The 25,190-nt window shown below is 53.6% G+C and overlaps 1 protein-coding gene across 1 annotated transcript in view; it reads left to right on the forward strand.

Annotated features, from left to right (window-relative positions):
* Nucleotides 1–7,369: 7,369 nt before the first annotated feature.
* The window catches only part of HTRA1 (HtrA serine peptidase 1), a 51,473-nt gene continuing 33,652 nt past the window's right edge, over nucleotides 7,370–25,190 (forward strand). The window contains exon 1 of the mRNA XM_042960478.1: nucleotides 7,370–7,856. Within this exon, the coding sequence (XP_042816412.1) occupies nucleotides 7,370–7,856 (487 nt within the window). The remainder of the gene's footprint in view (nucleotides 7,857–25,190) is intronic.

Below are 25,190 nucleotides of genomic sequence, written 5' to 3' on the forward strand. Positions count from 1 at the left end.
CGCGGGGCTGGAACTCAAGAACCGCGAGACCATGACCTGAGCTGAAGTCGGACGCTTAACCGACTGAGCCATCCAGGGGCCCCTCCATGTATCTTTCTTAAGAAACAAGATTAAAAACCAACTTGCTCTTATGCAACCATAGGAAAATGATCAAAATCAGAAAACCGATACTGATTCAATACTGTTTACAGAATTTGATCAAATTTTGCCAAATTCCAGATGTCGGCATTTTAAAACAGCTCCACAGGTGATTCCAATAGACACCAGGGGCATCTGTCTCCTCCTCTTGTGGAGAAGGACCGTAGAAACGAGAATGCCCTCCCTGAGGTCACCGGCAACGTAGGGCAGGGTTTTTAGGGTGTCCAGCCCTTGAGGCATCTTCTATGACTTAGGAAAAGAGGCCTTTCCTAGAGCTGAACCGGATGGGCAATTGCGTGGCGAGGGGACGGTGCCTTTGTTGTCGTGTCAGGCCTCTGTACCCTAGCACCAGGCACATTCTCTATGTAGGGCTGAGGATAGCTGAGAAAGGGGAGGGGAGAGGCAGGGCTCCTGAGGGCCTGGGACTGTCAGTCTGTTCTGCATCGTGGGACACGTGCCCTTCCTGTCTGCCCTTGGAGAGTCTGTGCTTGACATTGAGTGGGAAGGAGAGGAGCTGGTTATAGGCTGAGGGGCAAACTGTTTCTTTGTTGTATTCCATGATCTGAGCTGCCAAAATCGGGAGTCTTCTCTCCTGCTAAAACCTGTCTCCAGACTCTCCCTCCTTCCACTCCCCCATCCCTCAAACCAGATTTCACCCTGGTCCTGGTGGTCTTTCCAACCCACAGATCTGACCACCTCCCTTTCCCGATTAAAACCACTAGATGAAGCCAGAGTTCCTCCATATGCAATAAATGGGAAGAGCGGCCGTCTCTGCTCGGCCCTTCCCCGCCCCCTGGTCTCTAACTCCTACTCACCCGGAAGACTTACTCTGGCGTCTCTCTGCAGAAGCCCCTCTGAGGCTGGTTATCTGTTCCCGCAAATGATGCCATGCGTCTCTCCCACAATACGACCCAGCGTGTGTATGCGGAGATGTGTCAGTGGAGCAGGGATGGGCGGTGGACAAGGGACGGGAGGGGGACACACGTTATTTGCCTAGTGCCTTGTTACCCCAAGCGGAGTCTCCAGGCCAACGGGCATCACGTCACCTGAAACTTGTTAGCAATGCACATCCTCAGGCTCCGCCCCAGACTCACTGGATCAGAAATTTGGGGCGGAGCTCAGCCACCTGCCTGGCAGCTGGCCAGCCCTCCAGGTGTTCCTGATGCTGGCTCGGGCTTGAGAACCACTGGCCTCGCAGCCAGAATCAGGGGCAATTCAGCCCTTCCCTGGGTTCAAGTAATTCAAGGTGGATATTCTCCACGGCTGGGAAGTCAAGAATATCAACCAATATCTCCAGTGCACCTAGTATGGGCCGGACAAAGGACACAGGAAGATGCACTGGGTGGGAGAGTGGGAGCGGGTGGGGGAAACCCGAAGCCCATAGAAGGCCATCTGGGTGGCCCCTCCAGCTGCTGGACTGGGTTTGGAGTTACACTGATGGAAGCGGAGACCTCAGCCCTCAGGGACCTCTGGCCAAGGCTTCTAGAGTAGCCATTAGGTAAGGGGCACCACCTTTATATTCCCACGGCTTCACGTTTCTCATGGTCCCATTAGTATAGGGATTTCAAAGGAAACCACATTTGGCTGTAAATGTAAGAAGATAACAACGCAAGTCTGTAGAGAAAGAATCTGGGCCTTCTAGGTCACGTTCGCTTAAAATGTCGACATCCAGGGGCACCTGGGTGGCTCAGTCGGTTAAGCGTCCAACTTTGGCTCAGGCCATGATCTCATGGTTCATGAGTTTGAGCCCCGCGTCGGGCTCTGTGCCGACAGCTCAGAGCCTGGAGCCTGCTTCAGATTCCGTGCCTCCCTCTGTTTCTGCCCCTCCCCTGCTTGTGCTCTCTGTCTCTCAAAAGTAAACATTAAATTTTTTTTTAAATGTTGACATCCAAGCACCCCCCTACTGATAAATACATTCAGTGAATAGTTTTTAATACTCTAGACCTGTGGCCCTTTGTGTGTAACTTAGTGCCTATATAACTAGATGATGAAATACTTCTAAGACTGAACACCCTCCTCCATTTAAAAACTTTTTTTTTTTTTACGAGCACCTTTAAAATTCTGGTTCAGAATTTCTTTTATTCAAACTCAAACATTCTTGCCTAAAAGGCAGTCTGTTCTGTAAGTGACCTTGTTCTATTTTCATGCTGCTCCTAACAAAATTGACAAGTTGTCACTCATTGCACTTTGGCGGTTGCCTGTGGCTCTGTTTGAACTTGCATCTGTCAGATATTCGGTCGATGAGAGTGGAAAAATCCAGTCATATGGCATGCATGCACTTTTAATTTCTTAGAGCAAATATGTTGGAAAGAGCCGATTGATGCAAACACAGACCATTGGTCTTCTGCAAATGACAGGGGACATGTTAGGGTAGATTAATGAAAGATCTGAATTATAGATCTTGAAGGCTTGAAAGGAAACACAGAACAGCAGGCAGGCCAGGGACTGGTTTCTATGGGTCCTCCTTTGATTAAGAGACATGAATGTTTGGTGATTTGATATTAGAAATGCTAGTATTTCTTCTTTTTATGATTTTGGAGGGAGAGAGGGGGAGAGATTTCAGGAGAGGGGGGGGAAGGGACATGGGGGAGAGAGAGAGAGAGATAGAGAATCCTCTAGGATCCCCTAGAATCCCCTAGGATCATGACCTGGGCCGAAATCAAGAGTTGGAGGCTCAACTGACTGAGCCGCCCAGACCCCCGAGAAATGCTAGTATTTCTAAAGTGCCTCTGAAGTTCTCAAACATATTTTAAACATCCTCGCCATTTGCATGATTTCTGAAGGAGGGGCTCGCGTGGAAGAGGTCATGCTGAAATGAATTGTCACAAAGCTATTGGAATCTCTCTACCTCTTATCTTACTGGGTTACGTCAACTGCATCTTCAATGTAGTTCAAAGTGCTTCTTAACCTAGACTCTAATAATGTGTCTGTATTTAAAAATGTATGTTGCTGAATCCATTTTCTTTTTCAAGCCACCGTCCTTACTGCGGTAAGGTGATTCTGCCAAAACCCAGCTCCTTCAAAGCCCACTGGAGTTCCACATCAGCACCGGGGCAAAGCCCAAATTCCTTAGGAGGACAACAGGAGTCCTTCAGAACCTGGCCCTCCCCTCCAGCTGCCTCTCCTGATCACGGGGCCCCTTTCCTGCCAGACATACACTGGACGGCTTGGAATTTCCCCAACTGCGTGGACTCATAGGGTGCCCCGTGTGCTGCCTGCTCCTGTCCGCCTGGTGACTTCCTCCCCATCCCTCGAGATGCAGCCCAGTTAGCATCTCTAAAGTCCTAATTCCTCCCCCTCATAGAGTTCCCTCCCGTCACCCTGTGCTTGCCTTCTTATTGCTGTCTCCGGTGTGATAGGCACCAGTCTCACACCGCTAAGGGGGTGCCCTCGTGTGGTTACGCTCAAAGAATTGAAATGAAATACAAATACAAAGTCTCTTGGCTGCACTTGCCACATTAATAACGCTCAGCAGTTAGTTACACATAGTGGCAACCATCTTAGGTAGAGAACGTTTCCATCACTGCAGAAAATTCTAGACTTTGAGCTGCGTTTAATGCTGCATCTCCAGTGTCTAGCAGAGTGTCCAGCACTTGGCAGATGCTCAAGAAATTCCTCTAAGTGAAACTGAACCGATGTGGGACCATCTTCAGAGAGGCAGGAAGGAGCAGATGTGTCTTTTGTCAAAGGAGGTCATGACTTCCCGATGGACATAATGGGAGCGTGCTTGGTTCTCAGAGGGAAGGGAATCGAAACTGGCTCAGAAGTCACCTTTTACCTGGGCAGCCTGTCCCCAGCCAAGGCTGTTACTATGGAGAGGGCGGGACTAGATGCTAGGGGCAACTGGGGGATTCTGCCACCCTATAGCAGCAGAGAACAACCTGGCTTGAGGGGCACTTTGGGTGACAGCATGGAGCATTCTGGGTGTCAGGTGAAGAAGTTTGGACTTTCTTTTACTAAGATTTCGAGCCCCTGAAAATGACTGAGTAGGGCAATTGCAAGATTGTAGGAAAAGTCAAAATGATTGCTACAGCTCCTTAGGCTTTAGGTCCTGTGGATTAGGAAAGGCACTTCGAGTCCCCAAGCATTCTAGGTCCTTCGTAGTTTTGGGAGGCCCCCAAAGTGGGAGATCTTTCTCTTTGGGGGCAGCACAGACATGGTTGCTCTGTGCCAGTTCAGAAACCTCATTTCCTAATGGAGGCTTTGTCAGCCACGGTGTTTTATTTGTTCATTATTCATGAATAGACTTGACTCTGTTCAACATTAAGGTTTAATGGCTGCAAATTTGGGCCGCAGAGAAGATAGCAGGGCCTACGTAGCTTCCAAACGACTCCCTTTTCCCTGGAAAAATCTTCTCTAGGAATCCGTGCCAAGCCCCGGTGAGAAATGAGTTTTCATGATGTATTTGAAACACGCATCTTGTAAGAAACTGTCATTATACATGGCATCAGGGTGGGGAGAAAAAGAAAAGAAAGAGTAGTCCTTTCGGACCAAAAGCATTAGTTTTAGATCCGGAAATGCTAGGAGTAAGGGAATACCTGGTTTCAATTGTATTATTCCGTGTCCTTCAACCCATGCACGCTCACGGACACACGCAGGGGCACATACACACAGGACACCCTCCTGAGTGGACGGTGCAAAAAATCTCCATAATCCATCCAGTGGATCTTTAATTTCTCGAACTCAGAGTCGAAGGTCTTGGGCGAGGGCCCTCCTATGAGCTGTCTTCTCAGGGATCCCCGTTAACGCAAGAGCAGGTGAGTGAACTGTAGTCACACTGGGGGGGAGGTGGTATGATGTGATCACGGTCTTTCCAGAACCCTGGGCATTGTCAGTTCTGCTTGTCGGGCGCTGTTCAGCCTTCCACTCCTTGGCTTGCGTTTCCCGATCACCGCCGTTGCGAACATCACTTCCGGGTTGTGAACCATTACAGGAGCGGTTTCCTTGCCACAAACACCCTTTTTAAGCCACTGGATGCGTAGTCACCCCCATTTTCCCGGTGAAGGTCTCGAGGTTCTTAAATAACTTGCCCAAAGTCACAGAATTAAGGGCCAGAAGCGGGACTTTGACTCCCAAACTCATCAGACGACACTTCTCCTGCCAGCTTCACTAGGTCACATTTAACTCACCCTGGCGAGGAGGAAGGGCATTGCAGGAGGAGGGAAGAGCATGGGCAGAGACACAAAGACTTTAAACAGGAGAAGGTATGTTCCAGAAAATGCAAGTTATTCAGCACTGGGGGAGTCAGGTGTGTGTGGCGGGGCAAAGGGGTGGAGAATGGAGTGAGGGGGAAGGGGTGATGGGGACTCTTAAAACTGGCAGGGACTTGGCCTCTGATAGGGAAAAGGCCAGGACCCATACCCATCATGCAGTTTTATTTTTAATCAGTGATTTCACTCCCGCAGCTTGGCTGGAGGGTGGAGGATGGGGTCCTGGCTGTATCGCTCTTGTAGTGTGACCCTGGGGGAGTCACACTACCCTTGCTGGCTCTGTTTTCTCTCTCATCTGCAAAGCAAGAGTATTGGACGAAAAGAAGTCACTACCGCAGGCCAAAGTTTATCGTATCTGCCCACTGGGCTGCAGTGGGGAGACGCTTTATTGGCTGATCCACTTTGCTACTTATTCCCCTCACCCCCCCATCCCCCTTTTTGGGTAATCACAGCTAGCCAGGCGCTCAGCACCCCTAATCAGAATGCTGTGCCCCTCTCCAGTATCCAGGGACTGAGCGAATTCTGGCTCAAGGTCTCCCTTTACACAAGGATGGAGATTGTGGCTTTAGGAAATCCTGTGCTAATGTCCTTCTAGAAGTCCAGGCTGCTGGACCTCCTGTTTCCCAACTCTTGGTCCCAGGTACCCCTCTGGATCCTGGATGCTATTGGCTCACATTTGGGAGGTGCTTTGGGCGGGGGCGGTTATAAATATTTGGATTTTGCTTTTTAAAACTATTTTTATTGGAAAAACATCCCGTGCACAAGGGAACCACCCAAATACAAAAAAAAAAAAAAAAAAAAAAAAAAAAAAAAAAAAGTAAAATCCCTAAGCCTCCTGTGCCCCTTCCCACACCTACTCCACCCCAAGGTCAGAGCTCCCAGTCCGCCTGCCCGTCCTTCCTTCGGCATCTCTGCCTGGGCAGGGCGTGTGCGAACCGGTCTCCTCCCGGGGCCTCAGGTGTAAGCTTTGTCCATCTGCTGAGTATCGGGCCCGGAGGCCGACGCCCGAGGGCCTGGCGCCACCGGGACGCGCGGATCCACCTCCGGAGTCGCCCCTGCCCCTCCAGGTGATGCCTTGACTTGCATCTGTCCCAAAGGAAGCACCGAAGACTCTCAGGTGGAAGATCAAAGATGAACTCCTGTAGGTAATAACAACGTTTTGAGATAATCATGCACGTGGTGAAAAACTCAGGCGCTACAAAGCCCCTCTCTCACCCGGGACTCCCACACCCCCCCCCGCCCCGGTGCTACCAGCTTCTCGCGTCTACGCTCCGGAGCTATTCCGTGCATGCACAAGCACGCCTCCCACCCGTAACAACTTTCCAAAGGAATCTGACGCGAGTGATTGTACTCTAATTACTTCGGCTCTTTGCTTTTTTCACGTAACCGTGGGTCTGGCCGCGGGCTCTCCGCCAGCCCCGCCTTCCTCGCAAGGCTGCACCGGGACCGCGGTCACGGTCGCGCGTGCGGGACGCGGGGGTCAATTCCAGGGAAGTGCCCGCCCCCCTCCTCTGGAGCGCATGACCGAGGGCCAGCGGGTCCCCGGCTCGGCAATCTGGGGAACTTCCTCGGGCCCGCGCGCGCGCGCGCGCGCGGGGCCGCCGCAGGTTCCCCTTCGCAGAGTCTCCCTTTTAGTTTTAGGCCGGCGAGGGGCGTGCGAGAACCCGCGGACGGGAGGGGCGGGAGGGGCGCGCGGAGCCGGACACCGAGCCCCGCGAGAGGGCGGACCCGCGCGCCGCCCCGCCCGCGCCCCGCGAGCCGCGCCGTGCCCGGGCGCGCCCGCCCTGCCCCCGCCGCGGGCGGTCCCCGCTGCAGCCGCCCGCCCGCCCCCCGTCCGCACACCCCCCCCCCCCCCGGCCGCCGTGCCCGTCCCCAAGACGGCTCGTCACCGCCGCGAGGCCAATGGGCTGGGCCGCGCGGCCGCGCGCACTCGCACCCGCTCCCCCTAGTCCCTCCCGCGCTCTCCCCGGCGCCGCTCTCCGGCCCGCGCCCAGCCCGCCGCCGCCGCCGTCGGAGCCGCCATGCAGCCCCCGCGCGCCTCGTGCCTCCCGCCGCCGCCGCTGCTGCTGCTGCTGCTGCTCGCGGCGCCCGCCCCGGCGCAGCCGTCCCGGGCCGGACGCTCGGCGCCTGCCGCCGCCGCCGGGTGCCCGGAGCGCTGCGAGCCCGCGCGCTGCTCCCCGCCGCCGGCACACTGCGAAGGCGGCCGCGTCCGCGACGCGTGCGGCTGCTGCGAGGTGTGCGGCGCGCCCGAGGGGGCGGCGTGCGGCCTGCAGGAGGGCCCGTGCGGCGAGGGGCTGCAGTGCGTGGTGCCCTTCGGGGTGCCCGCCTCGGCCACGGTGCGGCGGCGCTCGCAGGCCGGCCTCTGCGTGTGCGCCAGCAGCGAGCCGGTGTGCGGCAGCGACGCCAACACCTACGCCAACCTGTGCCAGCTGCGCGCCGCCAGCCGCCGCTCCGAGAGGCTGCACCAGCCGCCGGTCATCGTCCTGCAGCGCGGCGCCTGCGGCCAAGGTACCTGCGCGCCCGGGGCTCCCCGCTCTCGCCATCCCGGCCCCGGCGGGCCGGCCGGGCGAGCCGAGGGGCGGCGAAGCGTCGCGGGGTGTTGGGGCTCCCACCTGCTGCGAGAGGCGGGCCCCGGACCCCCGGTGGGGGAACTTTCCGCGGGCCCCCTGGGGACCCAAGCTTTGCGCCCGGCCCGGGGCCGGCTCCGCGCCCGGCGGGTGCCCCGCGCGCTCTGGGCGGCAGCCCCGGGCCAGGGTGACGGGGCGTCCCGCCCGCTGGCCGGCTGCTGGGTGCCCCGCGAGGCACCACAGCGCCCCGGGGGAACGCGGACAAACGAGACAGGAGCGTGCGCGTAGAGTTGAGAGGGATTGGGAAAGGTGCCTTGTGCCCGAGGCGTCGGGACCGCCAGGACTCATTTCTGTCGCTTTGCCTTCCTTCTACTTCTCTGCATTCGGCCCCCCACCCCCCCCCGGCGCCTTTAGAGTTAAGCGTGCGTTCGTCTTATTATGGATCCTGTCCCGGAAAACTTTCCCGTAACTTTGTATTTGAAAGGAACGGTGTTCCCGCCCGCTCCGCGGTTCCCCCAGATGATCTCGCTGGGTTGGCACCGCTTGAGCCCCGCAGACTTTGCAGCGGCGTGGCCGCCTGCCTGCTTCCCGTGTTTTGAGCCAATCCTACAAAAATGAAAGTGGCGCTTTTTTTTTTTTTTTTTTTTTTTTAAATAAGCGGAACGGAACTTTGGATCTCGGAATCTGAGGCGGGGAAGGGGTGGGGGAGGCGGTTAGGGATGAAGAAGTGAACCCCTCCTCCTTACTTTCGCATCATTTCTGGCTCAGCGAGACCCGTCCTGGCTGGGGAGGTGCCGGTGACCCAGCGAAGGGTGGGGAAATTGTCTCTCTCGCGGGACCTTCCAGAGGGATGCTTCTCCAGGCGGAGAGACCATGTGGAAAAACAATACGGAGTTCAGCTGCGGCCAATCCAGCGGTGTAGGGACGGGCCGGCTGTGCTTGGCAGCGCACTTGGCCGCAGCCTCCTACCGCGGGCAGTGCATGGAGAGGGAGGGAGGCAGGGGAGCCCAGCGCCAGGAAGTGGTCTAGATTTTCTTTGGAGAAATATGGTCCAACATGACCAACTAGGGCCTGGCACAGGTTGGCTGCCACGCAGAGAAAGGTGCCAGAGCCGTGGAGGAGAAATTGGAGGTTGTGTATTCCAGCAACACAGGAGCAGGGAGCCCGGCCTGCCCTCAGGAAAGAGCCTAGCCAGGGGGGAGGCAGGAGACTTCCCTCGGAGAGAAGTGGTCCAACAGCGACTGAGGTATGGCTGTGACAGTGCACAGGTGTGAGATTCCCGTTTCACAGATAGGGGAACTGAGGCTCAGTTACTTGCCCACGGCCACTCAGCTGGAATTTGAACCCAGACAGCCTTCCTTGGTGCCAGCCTAGTGCTCAACCCCAAGGCTGAGAAAGAGAGGTCAGACAGGGTGACGGAAGTTTCCGGAAGGCCGGGAAGTGCATCCCGGGCGGCCTGCTCAGTCTGGGCAAAGCCTGAAACTTGCTTGGGAGCTGGTGAATAGATTGGTGTGGCTGGGGACATTAGGGGCGGGCAGCGAGAGTGACTCAGGCTGGTGGCACAGAGTCCCGGGCCTGAAGAGGCCGGCTGTGCTGTGTATTTGGATGTTCTTGGACCAGGGGCAGCTTAAAGAAATCCCAGCGTAGGACTCACCTAGCACCGGAGCGCAGAACTCGCCAGGGTGCGGAGTGAGGGCCACGGCAATAGTCTGGGTGTGGGGTGACGACATTGAAAAAAGCATCTGGCATATTTTTGTCAAAAACAAGCCAGCTGTTCCTGCGTGTAGTCTCACTGCTCGGGGTCTTGAGTCATTGGCACCGTCTGAGCACCTGATTTATTGCCCGTGGAGTCACTTAGCGAGCTTCGCAGTTGGCAGAGGCATTAATAGTCGCCGTGTGGAGAGAAACAGGTCCTTGTCCGTGGGCCATCAGGCCCACAGCAGGCTCCCAGACAGCCGGCGTGGGGACAGTCACAGGAGGATGAGCGTGGGTGGCGGCCTTGAGAGGAGAGAGAGACAAGAGGGGGCGAGGCTATTCTCACCCTTCTCTCTGCAAGTATTTCTTGAGCGCTGCGGTGTGTCAGACGCCGTGTGCTTCTCTGCCTGGCACACGGGAGGCACCCGGTAGATATGTGGGCAGGTGATGAATGAATAAGTGAATGCATCAGGAAATAAGAGGTGCCTGAGACACAGGGCCATCCAGACTTCCCCTAATGGAAGGCCTTGCTTTTCCCATCTGGTGCCCACCCGCGCTCCACTCCTGCCATCTAGCACTCCGCCCTTGACTTCCCAGAGGTGCCTCTGCGGACCGGAGCCTGGGAGCCAAGACTTCATTCAGTGGAAGCCCGGCCGGCAAGCAGGTCACTTGACGTCGTTGTTGAATGAGGTGAAATTGGCAGCCAGTTCTGGCCGAGAGGGTTGGCGGGAATGCTCTCTCTTTTCGCTGGGGTGATCGCGGGAGGCCTGGAGTTGGAGGGAGCCGTGCACGGATGTGGGGAAGGAGCTCCCGAGACAGGAGCGGGCTCCATGATCTCCGAGATCCTCTGGAGGGTTTGTCTGGAGCAGAGAGCGAGCGGGGAGCCAGGAGGAAATGCCCGCAGACCAGCGGGCCCTGAGTTGAGCGGCTCTTTAGAGTCATGGTGGATGGTTGGATGGGGGAACGTGTCACCACTGAAAAGAAAGCACTTTAATCTGTAAGCTGTTTAACGAAGAGTTCAAACAGCGTCTCCTAAAAATGGTTCTGGAGGTGAAGGCAAATCATCTATTTCAGAAGTCTCGGGGCACCGGGGTGGCTCAGTCGGTTAAGCGGCCGACTTCAGCTCAGGTCATGATCTCGTGGTCGGTGGGTTCGAGCCCCGCGTGGGGGCTCTGTGCTGACAGCTCGGAGCCTGGAACCTGCTTCCGATTCTGTGTCTCCCTCTCTCTCTGGCCCTCCCCCGTTCATGCTCTGTCTCTCTCTGTCTCAAAAATAAATAAACATTAAAAAAATATTAAAAAAAAAAATCTCAATGCTGCTGTCAGGGTTTGGATGGGAAAGTGTCCAAGTATGAGAACAAAGATCTCTCGTCTTTCACCACTAGCAGCTTGGATTCATTTAAAGCAAAAATTCGCTGCTGTCAGGAAATTATAACAGAGAAAGGAATTGCAAGTAATATAACAGTATAATAATAAAGGCTAACATATATTTAGGGCTTATTCTGTGCCAGGCATGTGTCAACCCATTTGACCCGCCTAGAATCGTGTGAGGAGTGTGCTCTAATCTTCCCTGTGTCCCAACTGGGAGACAGAGTCACAGAGAAGTTCCTTGTCCAGGACTTGAACCCATGCATCTGGTCCAGGGCGCATTCATAATCACCATGCTGTGCTGTTGACAGAGAAACTAAGATTATAAGCCAGCTCCAGCTAAGCCGCGGCTAATAGCTGGAATAAACAGTGCTCCAGATGGCCATGGCCTTGAGATGAAATGTAGGACACCTCCCAGCTCTCATTCCACAGGCACGAGAGTTGGAGGACATGGTTGCCCCAGTTGCCGTCAGTGCAACTTTTGCTACAGAAAAGCAAAAGAACAGAAGGGGCTGGAAGAAAGATGTATCCAAACCAGAACCCTCGGCCCCAGACTGCTGTTGGGGAGAGAAAGTCCCCTCTGGATTCCCAGACATTGCAAAAGACTAGCCAGCACTACAGATCTCTGCTAAAAATGGACGAGAAGCCAGGAAAGAGGCCTGAAAAAGACTTCTCAAAGCAGCAGGCTACTCCGTTTCTACCCCTAGTACCCACCCCAGGAGAGCCCACCCCACCTCAAACAGCAGCCCAGACAAGCCTGGAGCTCTCCCGTCCTCGTTCTGGTCCTGGTCCCGGTCCCAACATCGCCGTCCCCGCCCCCCCCGCCCCCCAAATCTCTCCTCCCCCCCCCCGATGAGGTGGAGCCTGGCTGTGCATTCCTGGTAAAGAGCCACCAGCTTGGAAGAAGAACTGTCTTTTCCACGGTTTAGAAGGCTTTGCTCTCTCCGGTTGGTTATTTGCCTTTATTCTCTTGTCGGTTTTGCTAAAGAGTTAAAATATTAAAGTTTCACAAAATTAGTACATTAACAGTATCGAAAGCCAAGCGTTTGAGTTATTTCATTCCGTCCAGAAGAGCTGTAAATAGGTTGCATTAGAGCTTAAAATAACCGCATTCAGTAAGCGATTCTGGTGGGGACCATGAGCTAACTGTGGTCAGGCGTCCGACAGCCTCCGGACTGCGGGGCTGGATTCTGAGTCCATTTGGAGTTGTGTGATCCTGGACACTGTTTCGTGCCTTGGATTGAGAGATCAGACTTTCCATGGGCCTGTATATCAAGTGAATAAATAGCTCTGGTCAGGCTTAGTTTGAAGAAGAAATCAAGCTTGGCAGCGGCTGAGGGTTCCTTGGAAGGCCAGCTGGTGTGGAGGGACTGGCGGGCTGGCCCCTGGCTCTGACCCTTCCTAGACTGTTACCTCACCCAGGTGACCAGCTCCTGACATCTCAGAGCCTCAGCAATGAGGGGATTGGGCCAGATGATCTCTGAGGTCCCTTCTAGCTGGAATGGTCTGTGATTCTTGTAAGAAAACTAATCTGAAAACCCGTGGTCACGTGGCCCATCTTGGGCCTGGTTCCCTTGTACGTTAGCTTTTGCTGGCTGGGGAAAATCCCTGGTTGACCATCGTGGTGACATGCCCACCCCTGAGATGTGAGCTCCAGTGAACCTGGTGCCTCTCCCTGCTTTTCCCAGAGGCCCCACGGCTGGGCTGGAGTGGGATCCTTCTCGAGTCATTTCATCTTTCTTTCCCACCTTCCTTGCCATTAAAGAAGAAGGAAAAAGGGAAGGCAGGCAGGCAGGCAGGCAGGCTGGCAGGCAAGAAAGGAGGCAAGAAGGCAAAGAAAGAAAGGGAGATAGAATTAACATCAACAGAGGAACTGAGACGTGTACCAATTCCAAATGCTTTTCCAAAAGGCCCCCAGAAGTGATAGGGAAGTTGGTGTGACCCAGTGCTGCTGGGTGACGTGTGTCTAGAGCCACCGATGGTCACCAGCTAGGATAACACAGCACCAGACGGGAATGAGTGGCAGCGAAGAGGCCAGGCCACTTGCTGCTCAGAGGGTACAGAATTTAGCGTTTGGAATTAGTGACGTGGATTCTATTTCTAAGTTTCTTCAGAGCATTTATGGAACACCTACTGTGTACTCAGAAGGGGGTCGAAGGGAGTAAGGCTAGCAGCCCACCATCTCAAGGACTTCGTGCTGGATCACGCGATACCCGGCCTCAGGAGTCGGAGCAGCGCTTTCTAAACGTGGGACTTCGTGTGTGTGACGTAATCTCTGTAAGCCTCAGTTTCCTCATCAGTGGAATAATAATAAAAACAATAGTACCCGCGTACATATGCCCTTGGGTTGCTGGGGGGTGGAAGCTTCGAATTATATGAAGTGCTTAGAAGTGTACCTGCTGCGTTACTAGGACCCAATCGGCATTGGCTGTAATAATAGAAAGTCATCATTTTTGAGACGTCTAACAGGGAGTCAGCTCGGCGGGGGGAGTGCTGTAAGGATCATGTCTTCCTGGGGGTGAGGTGGGCAGGTGGGTTACAGAAGGCTTCGCAGAGAAGGAAGGTGGTGGGGGACGTGTGTCCTGGAAGCTGACTTGGAATTTGCCGGTAAATATGTTTGAAAGTTTCTCTGGGCAGAGGGACTCAGACGCCACTGTCCCTGTTACCACGTGAACCCCCTGGTCCTTGCCTAAGTATCATTTGACAAGTGTGTGACTTTTCTTTCTTTCTCTCTACTTCTTTCTTTCTTCCTTTCTTCCTTTCTTCCTTCCTTCCTTCCTTCCTTCCTTTCTTTCTTTCTTTCTTTCTTTCTTTCTTTCTTTCTTTCTTTCTTTCCTTCCTTCCTTCCTTCCTTCCTTCCTTCCTTCCTTCCTTCCTATTTAGTTTTGAGAGAGAGAGAGAGAGAGCGTGAGAATGAGTGGGGGAGGGGCAGAGAAAAAGGGAGGCCCAGAATCCGAAGCAGGTTCCGGGCTCCCAGCTGTCAGCACAGAGCCCGATGCGGGGCTTGCACCCACTAGCAGGGAGATCATGATCTGAGCCAAAGTCGGACGCTTAACCGTCTGAGCCACTAGGTGCCCCTGTGTGACTTCTCTTGAGTGAAGAGCTGGGACACCTGAGCTTTTACAGATGTCCCCTTGTTAACCCTGCCTGGAGGGACTTTGTGACGCTCAGGAGATGGCAGTGTTTAGAAGCCCTGAGAGCTTCTTGAATAATCCTTGTTTTGGGAGCGTCTCACATGGAAAGATTTGCCACATCTAAGTGTGGGAGCCTACCGGGTACCCTATTATTTGAGATTCCTGGGACAAATTGTCAAGTAAGCGCATTGCATGAACACGGTCCTCCCCAGCATCACGTGACCGTGGCCCACTCCCTCACCGGGGGCTGATCCTGCGCCCTTGGGCACATGGTGGTTTCGGAGGGCACGTTGTTGTGGCTGGAATGTTTGATAGTTTTCAGATTTGAATAAACCCTAAGTGAGTCAGAGGCTTGTGCAATGCCTTCAGGCCTCAGGAAACATCTTTTTCATTAGTTGTGCAATCAGATCTTGAGAAGAAGACGGTAGGCCTGTGTGTGTGACGAGCTGTTTTCTTCTCAGGGTTTGGCGAGGTTTGCGGGACGGTTCCCTTTCACATAGTCTCGGGTGAGATTTCACCGGCTCATTTAGCACTTGAGTCATCTTGCACCCCGTGACTGGGAGAAACCCTGTCTTCGGTGCCACTATTCCAGGTGGCAGTCACCACTTGGTGGGGATGGATGGACACAGAGTTCTGCCAGTTGGGGCTGCCCAGGCAGGCGGCTGCCAGCCAGATACGGAGGAGAGAAGGCTCAGCGTCTAGCGGTCACGTCTAGTTTTCTCCGGCAGAGTGAGCTAGCCGGGGGGCCCAGGGACCCCAGGACGGCCGGGTGGTGGGTCACAGCCCTGGAGAAACAGTGACCCCCAAAGAGCTACTGCCGCTGGGTGCGCTCTGGGAGGGGACACTGTGCACCCTGAGTTAGGGGCCTGCTGCCTCCTTGGCCACTAGGGCCACCCAGGGAGGGAATGGCATTGTCCTCGCTTCCCGGCTCAGGAAACAAGAGGAGGCTCCAAGCAGTAGGTTGTAACTGACCAAGGCTCCCTGGCAGGACGAAGCAGGGCTGGGACTGGGACCCAACTCTGTCTTACTCCCAAACCATTTTGAGACTTCTTTTTTATCCATGTTTTTAATTTATTTTTGAGAGAGAGAGAGAGAGAGTACAAGTGGGGTAGGTAGGGGCAGAGAGAGAGGGAGACAGAGGGTCCGAAGCGGGCCCTGCGCTGAGAGCGGAAAGTCCGATGCGGGGATTGAACTCACAAGCAGTGAGATCATGACCTGAGCGGAAGTTGGACGCGTATCCGACTGAGCCACCCGGGCGCCTCAAGACTTCTTTGCCTCAAGTGTTACTTAGAAGACTGTTACTGAATCTCCAAGTATTGGCGGGGGGGGGGGGGGGTGCGGTTTCCAGCGATCTTTTCTGTTCTGTTCTCGATTTCTAGTTCAGTTCCACTGTGGTCTGAGAACATACTTGGTATGATTTCTGTTCTTTTAAGTTTGGTCGGGTGTGTATTCTGGTCTGGAATGTGGCCTGTCTTGGCGAGTGTTCCATGCAAACAGCAGAATATTCTGCTGTGGTTGTTGGATGCAGTGTTTTATACATGCCAACTAGGTCTAGTGGACCGATAGTGCTGTTCAGGTCAACCCTGGCCTGACTGATTTTTGGCCTGCTTGGTCTGTCAGTTCGCGACACAGGTGTGGCAAAGTCTCCTGAGTCTGCTCCAAAGCCCTGACCCGCCGTCTCCTTTGTGACCTCCTGGTGTCAGGAGACCTGGGTTCTCGTACTTGCTTGGACCTTTTGGGGGGAGTTCTGAACTCCCTGCAGCCTCAGTTTCCTCATCTGTAATATGGGGATAACGATGCTGCCTAGGAGACCTCAGAGGGACACTGTGAGAGTCAGAGGAGAGAGTGGCTGTGAAGCTGTGTGGTCATCTGGGAGTCCTGGAGCATTGCACCTGCAAGGAGTTAGGGCCCTGAATTGGCACTTCCGGACTCTTCCGGGGCTCCTGGTACAACCAGTACCAAGCGGTGGAGCCAGAAGGGTGGAAAAAGTAATATGCTTCCTGTGTGTTTAGGACATGGGTCTCCTCTGGGCGTGTCCCCCCATCCCACTGAGACACGATAGCCCTTGGCCAGGGCGACTGAATTATTCGTAAGCACTGATGCTCTGTTTCAGGGAAGCCAAAGGCCAAGTCCACTACCATCAGCTCTTAAGGGAAGAACACTTTGGCTCAAACCACTAGGAATTGGGAATTAATTATACCGAGCATACTGCCATCTCCACTGTGCCTCCAGGGAGCCTGTGGCGTGCGTTCTGAGTTCCTCAGGCTGAGTTTCTGTCGGACATCTGCTGGCCAAAAAGTGGCCTGAATTGAGGTTCTCCAGCTTGAAATTGCTGGAGAAATTCATCAAATATATGAATCCGTATTCCAAGATATGACACTTTTGACATTTTTGGTTCTGAAAACTAGATCCCAGTATGGGTTCAGCTCTCACCGGAGAAACCCAGAAGTCTGATAACAGCACAGAAGGCACAGGAGGAAGGGCAAGGATTGGAGACCGTCGAGAAAGGACCCATGTGCCCTGATTTCTTCGTGTGTGTGTGTGTGTTTGGCGGGGGGGAGTGGTTCTGCGGTGTTCTCAGACACAGCCATTTCCTTGGAATGCCCATCACTGGCCAGCCAGACAGTCCTTCGTCCTCTGAAAAATACTGTGGGCTTCCACAGCCCATCTCTGACCACGGCCGCACCTCATTTTCATGTTTTCTGGGGTTTTGTGGACAAGAACAACTCCTTCCCTTCAGAGGGCTGGCCATAGTCCCCGAGTGCCTTGTAGAGAGGACCGAATCCCAGAGCGTGCAGCCTGAGTGTGGAAGGGCCTTGCAGGTCTCGTAGGCCAACCCTTCCCTTTACAGATGGGGAAACGGGCACCTAAGGGGAACATGACTCACGAGCTGCCCAGCTCATCAGTGGGGAGCCAGTGTGGACTCCATCCTGAGGCCCTTCCCACGTCAACCACACCTTCCTGCTGGAAGCAAGTGGGTGTTTGGGAGAAGACAGGGTCCATCCACATGATTTTTCCATGAGGCTGAGAAGCAGTGGGTACTTTGGCTTAGTCTCCCAAAATGATGCTAAAGATAACTGCCCCCCCCCAAAAAAATGATCTCCCCTCCAAAAGAATGATCTCTTTCAGTTGGAAGATGACCCCAAAGCCATGCACGTAATGACTGATTTCTCCTCTCAAGAGTTCTAAGCACATATTATTAATGCCTCTGAACTATAATTATAGTGCTCTCGCTGAGGGGAAAGAAAAAAAAAAAAAAACCAGTACAAATATCATGGTGGACACGCCAGATAGATCGGGGCTGAGATGCTTCCTTGTCTTTTAAGCTGCGGTTAGATTTTCTTTGAGATGACTATACCAAGTTTTCCCTCTTTTAGCATCAAGGCTCTTTTTCCTTTTTATTTCTCTTACTGGACTCTGTAGACGTCTCAGGACATGAATTCATACATTTGATGACACATTTTACCGTATCAGTTTTTAAAAATTATAAATATAGTCTCATTACATCGCGAACAAAGAAAACTGGCAAAAAGAGCCACAGTTTGGCGTCTCCATCATCTCTGTCCCGAGCATTACCAGCGTCTGGTTACCGAGTCCCCGCTTTGTGTCTGTCTGAGCTGTGGTTGCTGTGGCAGGGGATACTGAAATGAACATTTTCATGCTCTTGGTTACTTTCGTATCTAGGGCTATTGCCCAGGGCAGATATTAAGAAGTGCGACGACCGGATGGAATAAGGCTTTTTTAATGCCCCTCGGTGTATATTGCCAAGTTGTCTTCCTAGAGGGTTGTACCCGTGTTCGTTGCCATCAGCTGTAGAATTAGCAGCGTCTTAAGTCACTGAAAGTTGAGACGGGCAACAAGAAATTCCCCTAAAAGAAAACCTGTAAGATAAATGGAACAGGATGATGCCCAGTGAGTCATTCTGTTCACTGAATACATCACCTGGTTGGTCTTTCAGTTATTTATTTATTTATTTATTTATTTATTTATTTATTTACTTACTTACTTATAATGTTTATTTATTTTTGAGAGTGACATAGAGCATGAGCAGGGGAGGGGCAGAGAGAGAAGGAGACACAGAATCCAAAGCGGGGTCCAGGCTCTGAGCTGTCAGCACAGAGCGCAATATGGGGCTCGAACTCACGAACCGTGAGATCATGACCTGAGCCAAAGTCGGACGCTTAACCGACTGAGCCACCCAGGCACCCTGGTCTTTAAGTTATTTTTATTTTCAGGTGGATGCTTTTAAGAGATAATCAATGTTTGGGGTAGAGTGAACACTTCAAAAATTTGGTTTTTACCCAGTGATAGAGTTGTGATCCCAGACTGTCTGACCTGGAAGCGGTCCTGTGTTTGTTAGGTCATCTTATCTGACCCTACTGTTTTCAGTGAGGAGCCAGGACCAGCCAGGGCATGTGAAGGTCCGAGGTCACAACCCAGGCTGTGACCGAGGACTTGAGTCCCTGGACACCCAGCCCAGGCCTCTCTGCACTGAGCCTCCCAGATAATCCAGTTCTGCCCAGGATGCAGGAGGAGGCCAGGATGTTTTTGTTTGTTTTGCAAAGGGAAGAATATGTTTATTCAAACGTTTTGTACACACAGAAATATGACATGAGCCACGTAGATAAAATCCACCTTTCTAGTAGCCCCATTAAAAGAGTTAAAAAGGTACAAATGACATTTTTTTCTTTTTTATTGTAGTTGTATTGAGGCGTAATTCGCATGCCATGAAATTCACCCTTTTAAAGTGTGTGGTTCACAGTTTCTGTATATTCTCAGAGGGGTGCAGTTATCACCGTGGTTGAATTCTATAACATTTTCATCACTCCCAAAGGAAACCCAGTACCCAGGGGCACCTGGGTGGCTCGGTCGGTTGAACGTCCGACTTCGGCTCAGGTCATGATCTCATGGTTCGTGGGTTCGAGCCCCCACATCAGACTCACTGCTGTCAGTGTGGAATCGGCTTTGGATTCTCTGTCCCCCCCCTCTCTCTGCCCCTTCCGTGCCATCTCTCTCTCTCTCAAAACTAAATAAACGTAAGGAAAAAAAAAAAAAAGAAACCCAGTGCCCATCAGCACACACTCCATACTTTCCCTCTGCCCAGTCCTAGGCAACCACTAAATCTGCTTTCTGTCCCTCTGGATTTGCCTGTTCTGGACATCTCCTACTAATGGAATTGCACCCCATGTGGTTTTTGGTGACTGGTTTCTTTCACTTAGCATAATGTTTTCAAGGCTCATTCACATTGTAGCATGTGCCGGTGCCTTAGTCCATTCTATGGCCACATCAGACTCTCTTGTGTGGATATAGGAAGGCCAGACTTTGTATTGTATCGATTCTCCCTGACGGGGAGTCCTAATCCCAGCCGGGAAAGTCACGTTGAAAGTCTGAACTGTTGAGGTGGCCCTGGCTTGTTCTATTGGAAGAAACCAGAGCACGTGACACAGGAAGCCAGCATTGAAAACAGCAATATATGTATTTTTTAATTTATTTAAATTCAAGTTATTTAACATACAGTGTAGTTAGTGATGGTTTCAGGAGTAGAACCCAGTGATTCCTGACTTACATATGACACCCAGGGCTCATCCCAAGTGCCCTCCTTAATGCCCATCCCCCATTTAGCCCATCCCCCCACCCAACACCCCTCCAGCAGCCCTCAGTTTGTTCTCTGTATTTAAGAGTCTCTTATGGTTTGCCTGCCTCTGTTGTTTTTTTTTTTAATTCTATTTTTTAAAATTTACATCCAAATTAGTTAGCATATAGTGCAACAATGATTTCAGGAGTAGATTCCTTAATGCCCCTTACCCATTTAGCCCATCCCCCCTCCCACAGCCCCTCCAGCAACCCTCAGTTTGTTGGGTCTCTTAGGGTTTGTCTCCCCCTCTGTTTTTATAGTATTTTCCTTCCTTTCCCCTATGTTCATCTGTTTTGTCTCTTAAAGGAAACCGGGAATATTCTATATGGATGGGAATTATATGCTGACAGGAAGAGATCAGGAAATGCACTTCTCAGATTTATTAGATCATATAACTTTGTTGGGAGCTGGAAAGGATGTCGGAAATGGTCTAGCCCACCCCCTCATCATCTTACTGCTGAGGTAACTGAGGCCCAGAGAGGGGAAGTGGCTTGTCTCGGGTCTCAGGCCCCACCTTTCACTTCTTCCTTGAGCCAGAGATTCCCCGTGGCTTCTGTCTCGGTTTCTCAAGTTACCCTCCTTCTCCTCCTTGTATCGGGCTCATCACAGATGGGTATGGGGTACTTCCTGGGAGGAACTGTCCCCTTTCTGGATGGAGGGCCTTGGTTCACCGTCACATCCCTCCCTGTGCCTTCCCGGTTTCCCCTGGCTCCCAGGCCCACCCTCCTCCACCAGGGGGCCGTGGGAGGGGAACCATGACCGCTGAGGGGTGCGTTCCGGGGGGGCCCCTTGAGCAACTCCGCGGTCGCCTCCCAGCCCCACTGCTTACGGAGGCAGAGCTGCCCTGGCCGCTCCAGACATAACAAGTAGGAGCAGTCGGTGCAGGAAGAAAACCCAAATGACAAATCTGGGAAGGTCAAGACCGGAGCCAGATGCTTATCAAGAGGAACATTAATAGTGTTTTTGTGAACTGAGCGGTCAGCCGTTTCCCTGAAGGTAATAAAAGACACATCATGCTGGGCATTCAGGAGACTTCGGGGGGGGGGGGGCGGAAATCGTGCCGTGGAATGGATCGGACCCTTTTCCCCCAGCACGGACAATAATAGGTCGGGAAAGACTGTCAGAGGCCGCAATACTGACCAGACCCGAGCATTCACCGCGGTGCGCAGGGAAGGGCTTTTTTTTTTTTTGGCCGATGAAACTGAAAAGTAATGATCAATGACAGGCGCCATGAAAACATAGACACGTTGTTCTGGAAAAGGCACCTCTTTGCTAGTAAAGTTGAAGCTGCAACAGCGAGCCGCCCTTGTGACTGACGGCACGTTTAGGGGTTTGCAGCCAACTGGCCAGGTGCCCCCCCACCCCCAGAGCCCGTTGTCGGTCGGGAGAGGCGGGCTCGGGCTCAGGCTTGTCTGGGGCAGGGTCAGAGTGTGCGCGCCCCTCGCCTTACCCCTGCATCATCCGCTGCCCGGCCTCTGCAGGCGGCTCCGTGCTCAGGGCCCCGTGGGGCTGGGGGGCACCTTCGCGGTCTGAGGGCTGGCGTCAGGCGAGCTTTTCCCACCCTCGGCCGTCTGGGAGACTGCGCCGGAAAGGGGGGCTGCCAGCATTTGGAAGCGCCAGTGTGGGCTGGAAATTGAGGCCAGGCTCCCAGGCTCCGCCTCCTCTTCCTCCTTTCTTCATTATGAGGAGAGAAATAGGTCACCCCGGACTCTCCTGAATTTCATTTCTTTATTTCTGTGCAGAAGACAGGGAGCATGGGAGTGCATCATGCAACCTTAAAAAAAAAATAGTAATAATAACTGGCTCCTTGTGAATTCAGTGTATTATTATTTTTTTATGACTTTTAAAAATGTTTTTAAATTTATTTTAGAGAGAGAGAGGGAGAGTGTGCAGGATCGGCCAGGGTAGGGATAGAGAGGCGGGGGGGGGGGGGGGGGGGTGGGGACACAGGATCCGAAGCGGGCTCTGCACTGACAGCAGAGAGCCCGATGCGGGGCTCGAACCCACGAACCGTGAGATCATGCCCTGAGCCGAAGTCAGAAGCCCAGCCAACCAGGCGCCCCGTGAATTCAGTTTATTTTAACAAGGAGGGGTCCAAGGGCCTTTGGCCTTGAGAAGTTTGACTCCAGAACTGTGTCTTCCGTTTCCTTCTTCCTTAGATTTGCAGACGGTGGCCCTGATGATGCACAGGATTTTCAAGTTTATTTTAGACCTCAGCCTCTGCTGCCGTGGCCACAGCCAAGTGATACCTGTCTCCCTCCTGGGCATTTTTCTCTGCAAGGTTCAGAGCAACCTCGTTGTGCAGGGGCCCCTCTGCGTCAGGCCCCCAGCGTCCTGGAATTTGCAGTCACAGCACTGATTAGAATGGGGGTCTGGTTTCCCGGAATGTGCAAAGTCTCGCTTCTGTTTCTGCTGCCTCCACACCCCAGACCAGCGCTGGGCCAGCCTCTGGGTTGGAGCTGTTCCTGACAAGCTTACTTGGAATTTAATGGAGTGGGACAGACAGATCGCAGTCGCTCAAACTGAAAACGTGGAGAAAATGAGTTTTTCGGGGCATCTTTGCTGCCTCCACTGGGTTATGCTTCTTCTCCTCCCAGGCAAGCCGCTTGCAAACAGGAGGCCCCATTCCCTTTGCACATCGTGACTCATTACCCATTAGGAACCTGTTTAAATTGATTCTCTGGGGGCGCCTGGGTGGCTTGGTCGGTTAAGCGTCCGACTTCGGCTCAGGTCACGATCTCCCGGTCCGTGAGTTCGAGCCCCGCGTCGGGCTCTGTGCTGACAGCTCAGAGCCTGGAGCCTGTTTCAGATTCTGCGTCTCCCTCTCTGTGACCCTCCCCCGTTCGTGCTCTGTCTCTCTCTGTCTCAAAAATAAATAAACGTTAAAAAAAAATTTTTTTTTAATTGATTCTCTGCTGACCCTCAGGGAGAAAGTAGTGAAAGTTCACTGCAAGGCGAGGAAGCCTCCTTCTGTTTCTCTGCCCGCCCGCCGTCTGGCTCCTGTAATGCAGCCTGCTGCTTCTCTTTCTCCCCCCCCCCCCCCCCCCCCCCCCTTGGCTGGTCTGGCCTCTCCCACCCCTCTCACAGTCATTCTTGAATTCATCATGCAACCTCACAAAGAGAGCTTTTCTTAGTGAAAAATCATCCCCCTTGCCCTCCCTGAATGTGGACCAGCACCTCTCCCAGCTGCACGGTGTCAGGTTAGTTAACCGCCTGCTTCCTGGTCCCGTCTCCACGCCCCTACCCAAGTGGGAACAGGTGGCCCGCTCCTGCTTCAGGGGCCCGCACTCGGCAGAGTTGTGGAGCCCAGTTCCAATGCTGACATCAAAAGACCCTGATGTGTTGGGGCGCCTGGGTGGCTCAGTTGGTGAGGCATCCGACTCTTGATCTCAGCTCAGGTCTTGATGTCAGGGTCATGAGTTCAAGCCCCGCGTTGGGTGAAGCCCACTTTAAAAAAAAAAAAAAAAGATCTGATGTGGCAAGCAGGGTGGCGGGGGGACCCGTCATTGAGCAAAAGCACAGTGTCCCCGCCATCATAGCGTCGGGCCATGGCAGGCCCCTCATACGTGTTGGCCTTGGCTGCAGCCCTCTCATTCTCTGCTTTGTTTTGTCTGAGATTGATGTCCTCACCCCATCAGAAGTGCGGGGACCTTGGGCGCAGGGCAGTGCAGCGCTGGGGAAGTAGGAGGAGCATCGGTGGGACAAGCTTTGGATCCTGACTGCGTGTGCTACCCACCCCCCCCCACTTCCCCCCCGCCACCTCCCCCTGTCCAGGCTCCACTTGGCCTCTCTGTGAAGGTGCCAGACTGTGAGCGGGACAGAGCAGGTGGGAGAGCAGGCCCCGGGCATGTGCAGGTGATGTGCCAGGAGTGGAATTTCCTCCTGCAGGTCCCCTCTGGATTTGAGCCCGGATTTATTTACCCAGCAAGTAGCCTCTTGGTAGTTACTCTTCATCTAGCCGTGCTAGGGACGAAGAAAAGTTCAGATGTGCCCCTGGGACCATCAAAAGGTGAAAAAGAGGCCAGCCTTCAGCATGCAGCCCCCTGGCAATACATTCTGGGGGTGTCCCTGGATCGTCAGCCTGAATTGTGGCTGCTACTTGGAGGAAGGGGGCTCCGGAGGCTGGAACTCATCTGGGGTGGGGGGCTCCTGTTCGAGCGTTGGGGCTGTGGGAGGGTGGCTGATGACAGCTGAGAGTGTGTCCCAGACCCCGCAAGCAACTGAGCCATTCCTAAAGACCATTGAAACGTTTCATGACACCCCACTGGGGGCCGATTGACGGTTTCTGAGCCCGTGGGAGCCTGGCTGGAAGTGCCTCTGCTGGTGGCCAGAGTACATTTCCCCAGGCTTTGGGGCTGGCCTTGAATCTAGAGCATGGTGGGTCCAAGCTGCTGTCTCAGGGGTGATTACTTCTCCTGGTCATCACCTGGCCCGGGGCCCGGGGTGTCCCTTCAGGTGAACACGGGAACAGGCTTTCCTCTGGCCTTCATCTCCGACCTCTGCATGGTGCGTTTTGTGCCCTTGCCTTTGAAAGGACTTCGTTTCTTTTGTCACTTGTGCCCAGGCCCGTGTGACAGAAGGAAGAGAAAGGCTGGACCGGAAGCTTGAGGGAAGCAGGGGCGAACGGAGGAGGGCCAGCTATCCCCGCCTGCCCTCCCGCAGTCCCTTGGCAGAGAAGGCTCTGGCCAACTCTGGCCCAGTTGGCTGAGTGTCTCTCTTCACATTCCGTCTTTTCCTCTGCGTCCTGCCGATTGTTGGAGCTGGTCCGTGCTGGGATTTGTAGGCTTGAAAGGACCGGTACCTTTGGTGGCACTTAAAGTGGAAGCAATCAGGTGACACATCACAAGGGATTTCTTCCCTTTCTCCTCGGGAGCTGGGAGGGACCTTGGAAGCCACCCAGTTGAGCCTCCTTATTTTATTATCTTTTTAAAACTCTATTTAGTTTTGAGAGAGAGAGAGAGAGCAGGGGAGGGGCAGAGAGAGAGAGGGAGAGAGAATCCCAAGCAGGCTCCGCACCGTCAGTACGCAGCCGGATGCTGGGCTCGAACTCACGAAGTGTGAGATCATGATCTGAGCCGAAACCGACAGACGGATGCTTCACCAACTGAGCCCCACCCAGTGACCCCACGCCTCCTTATTTTAAAGTTGAAGAACCTTCAGCCCCAGGGCCTTGCCTGTGGTTGCGTACTTGTCTCACCCACGTGTGAGGCGTGCCCGGCACGTTGGACCACGGAACGGGAGTGCCCGCCTCCCGGCACACGGAGCGCCCATCACCCCTGACGGCTGCCTGTGGGCTCCTGGGCTCTGCCAGACTCAGTATCTCCATCAGCTCCTGGGCAGCGGGTGCTGCCTCTCAGTACTTCTGCACTTTGGGTTTTAAATCAAATGAAATGAAATGCAGACAGGCCCGGCGTCATGGGCATGCCTCTCGTGCAGTCCGTGCT

The sequence above is a fragment of the Panthera tigris genome, chromosome D2, assembly GCF_018350195.1.
Source record: "Panthera tigris isolate Pti1 chromosome D2, P.tigris_Pti1_mat1.1, whole genome shotgun sequence".
Taxonomy (NCBI): domain Eukaryota; kingdom Metazoa; phylum Chordata; class Mammalia; order Carnivora; family Felidae; genus Panthera; species Panthera tigris.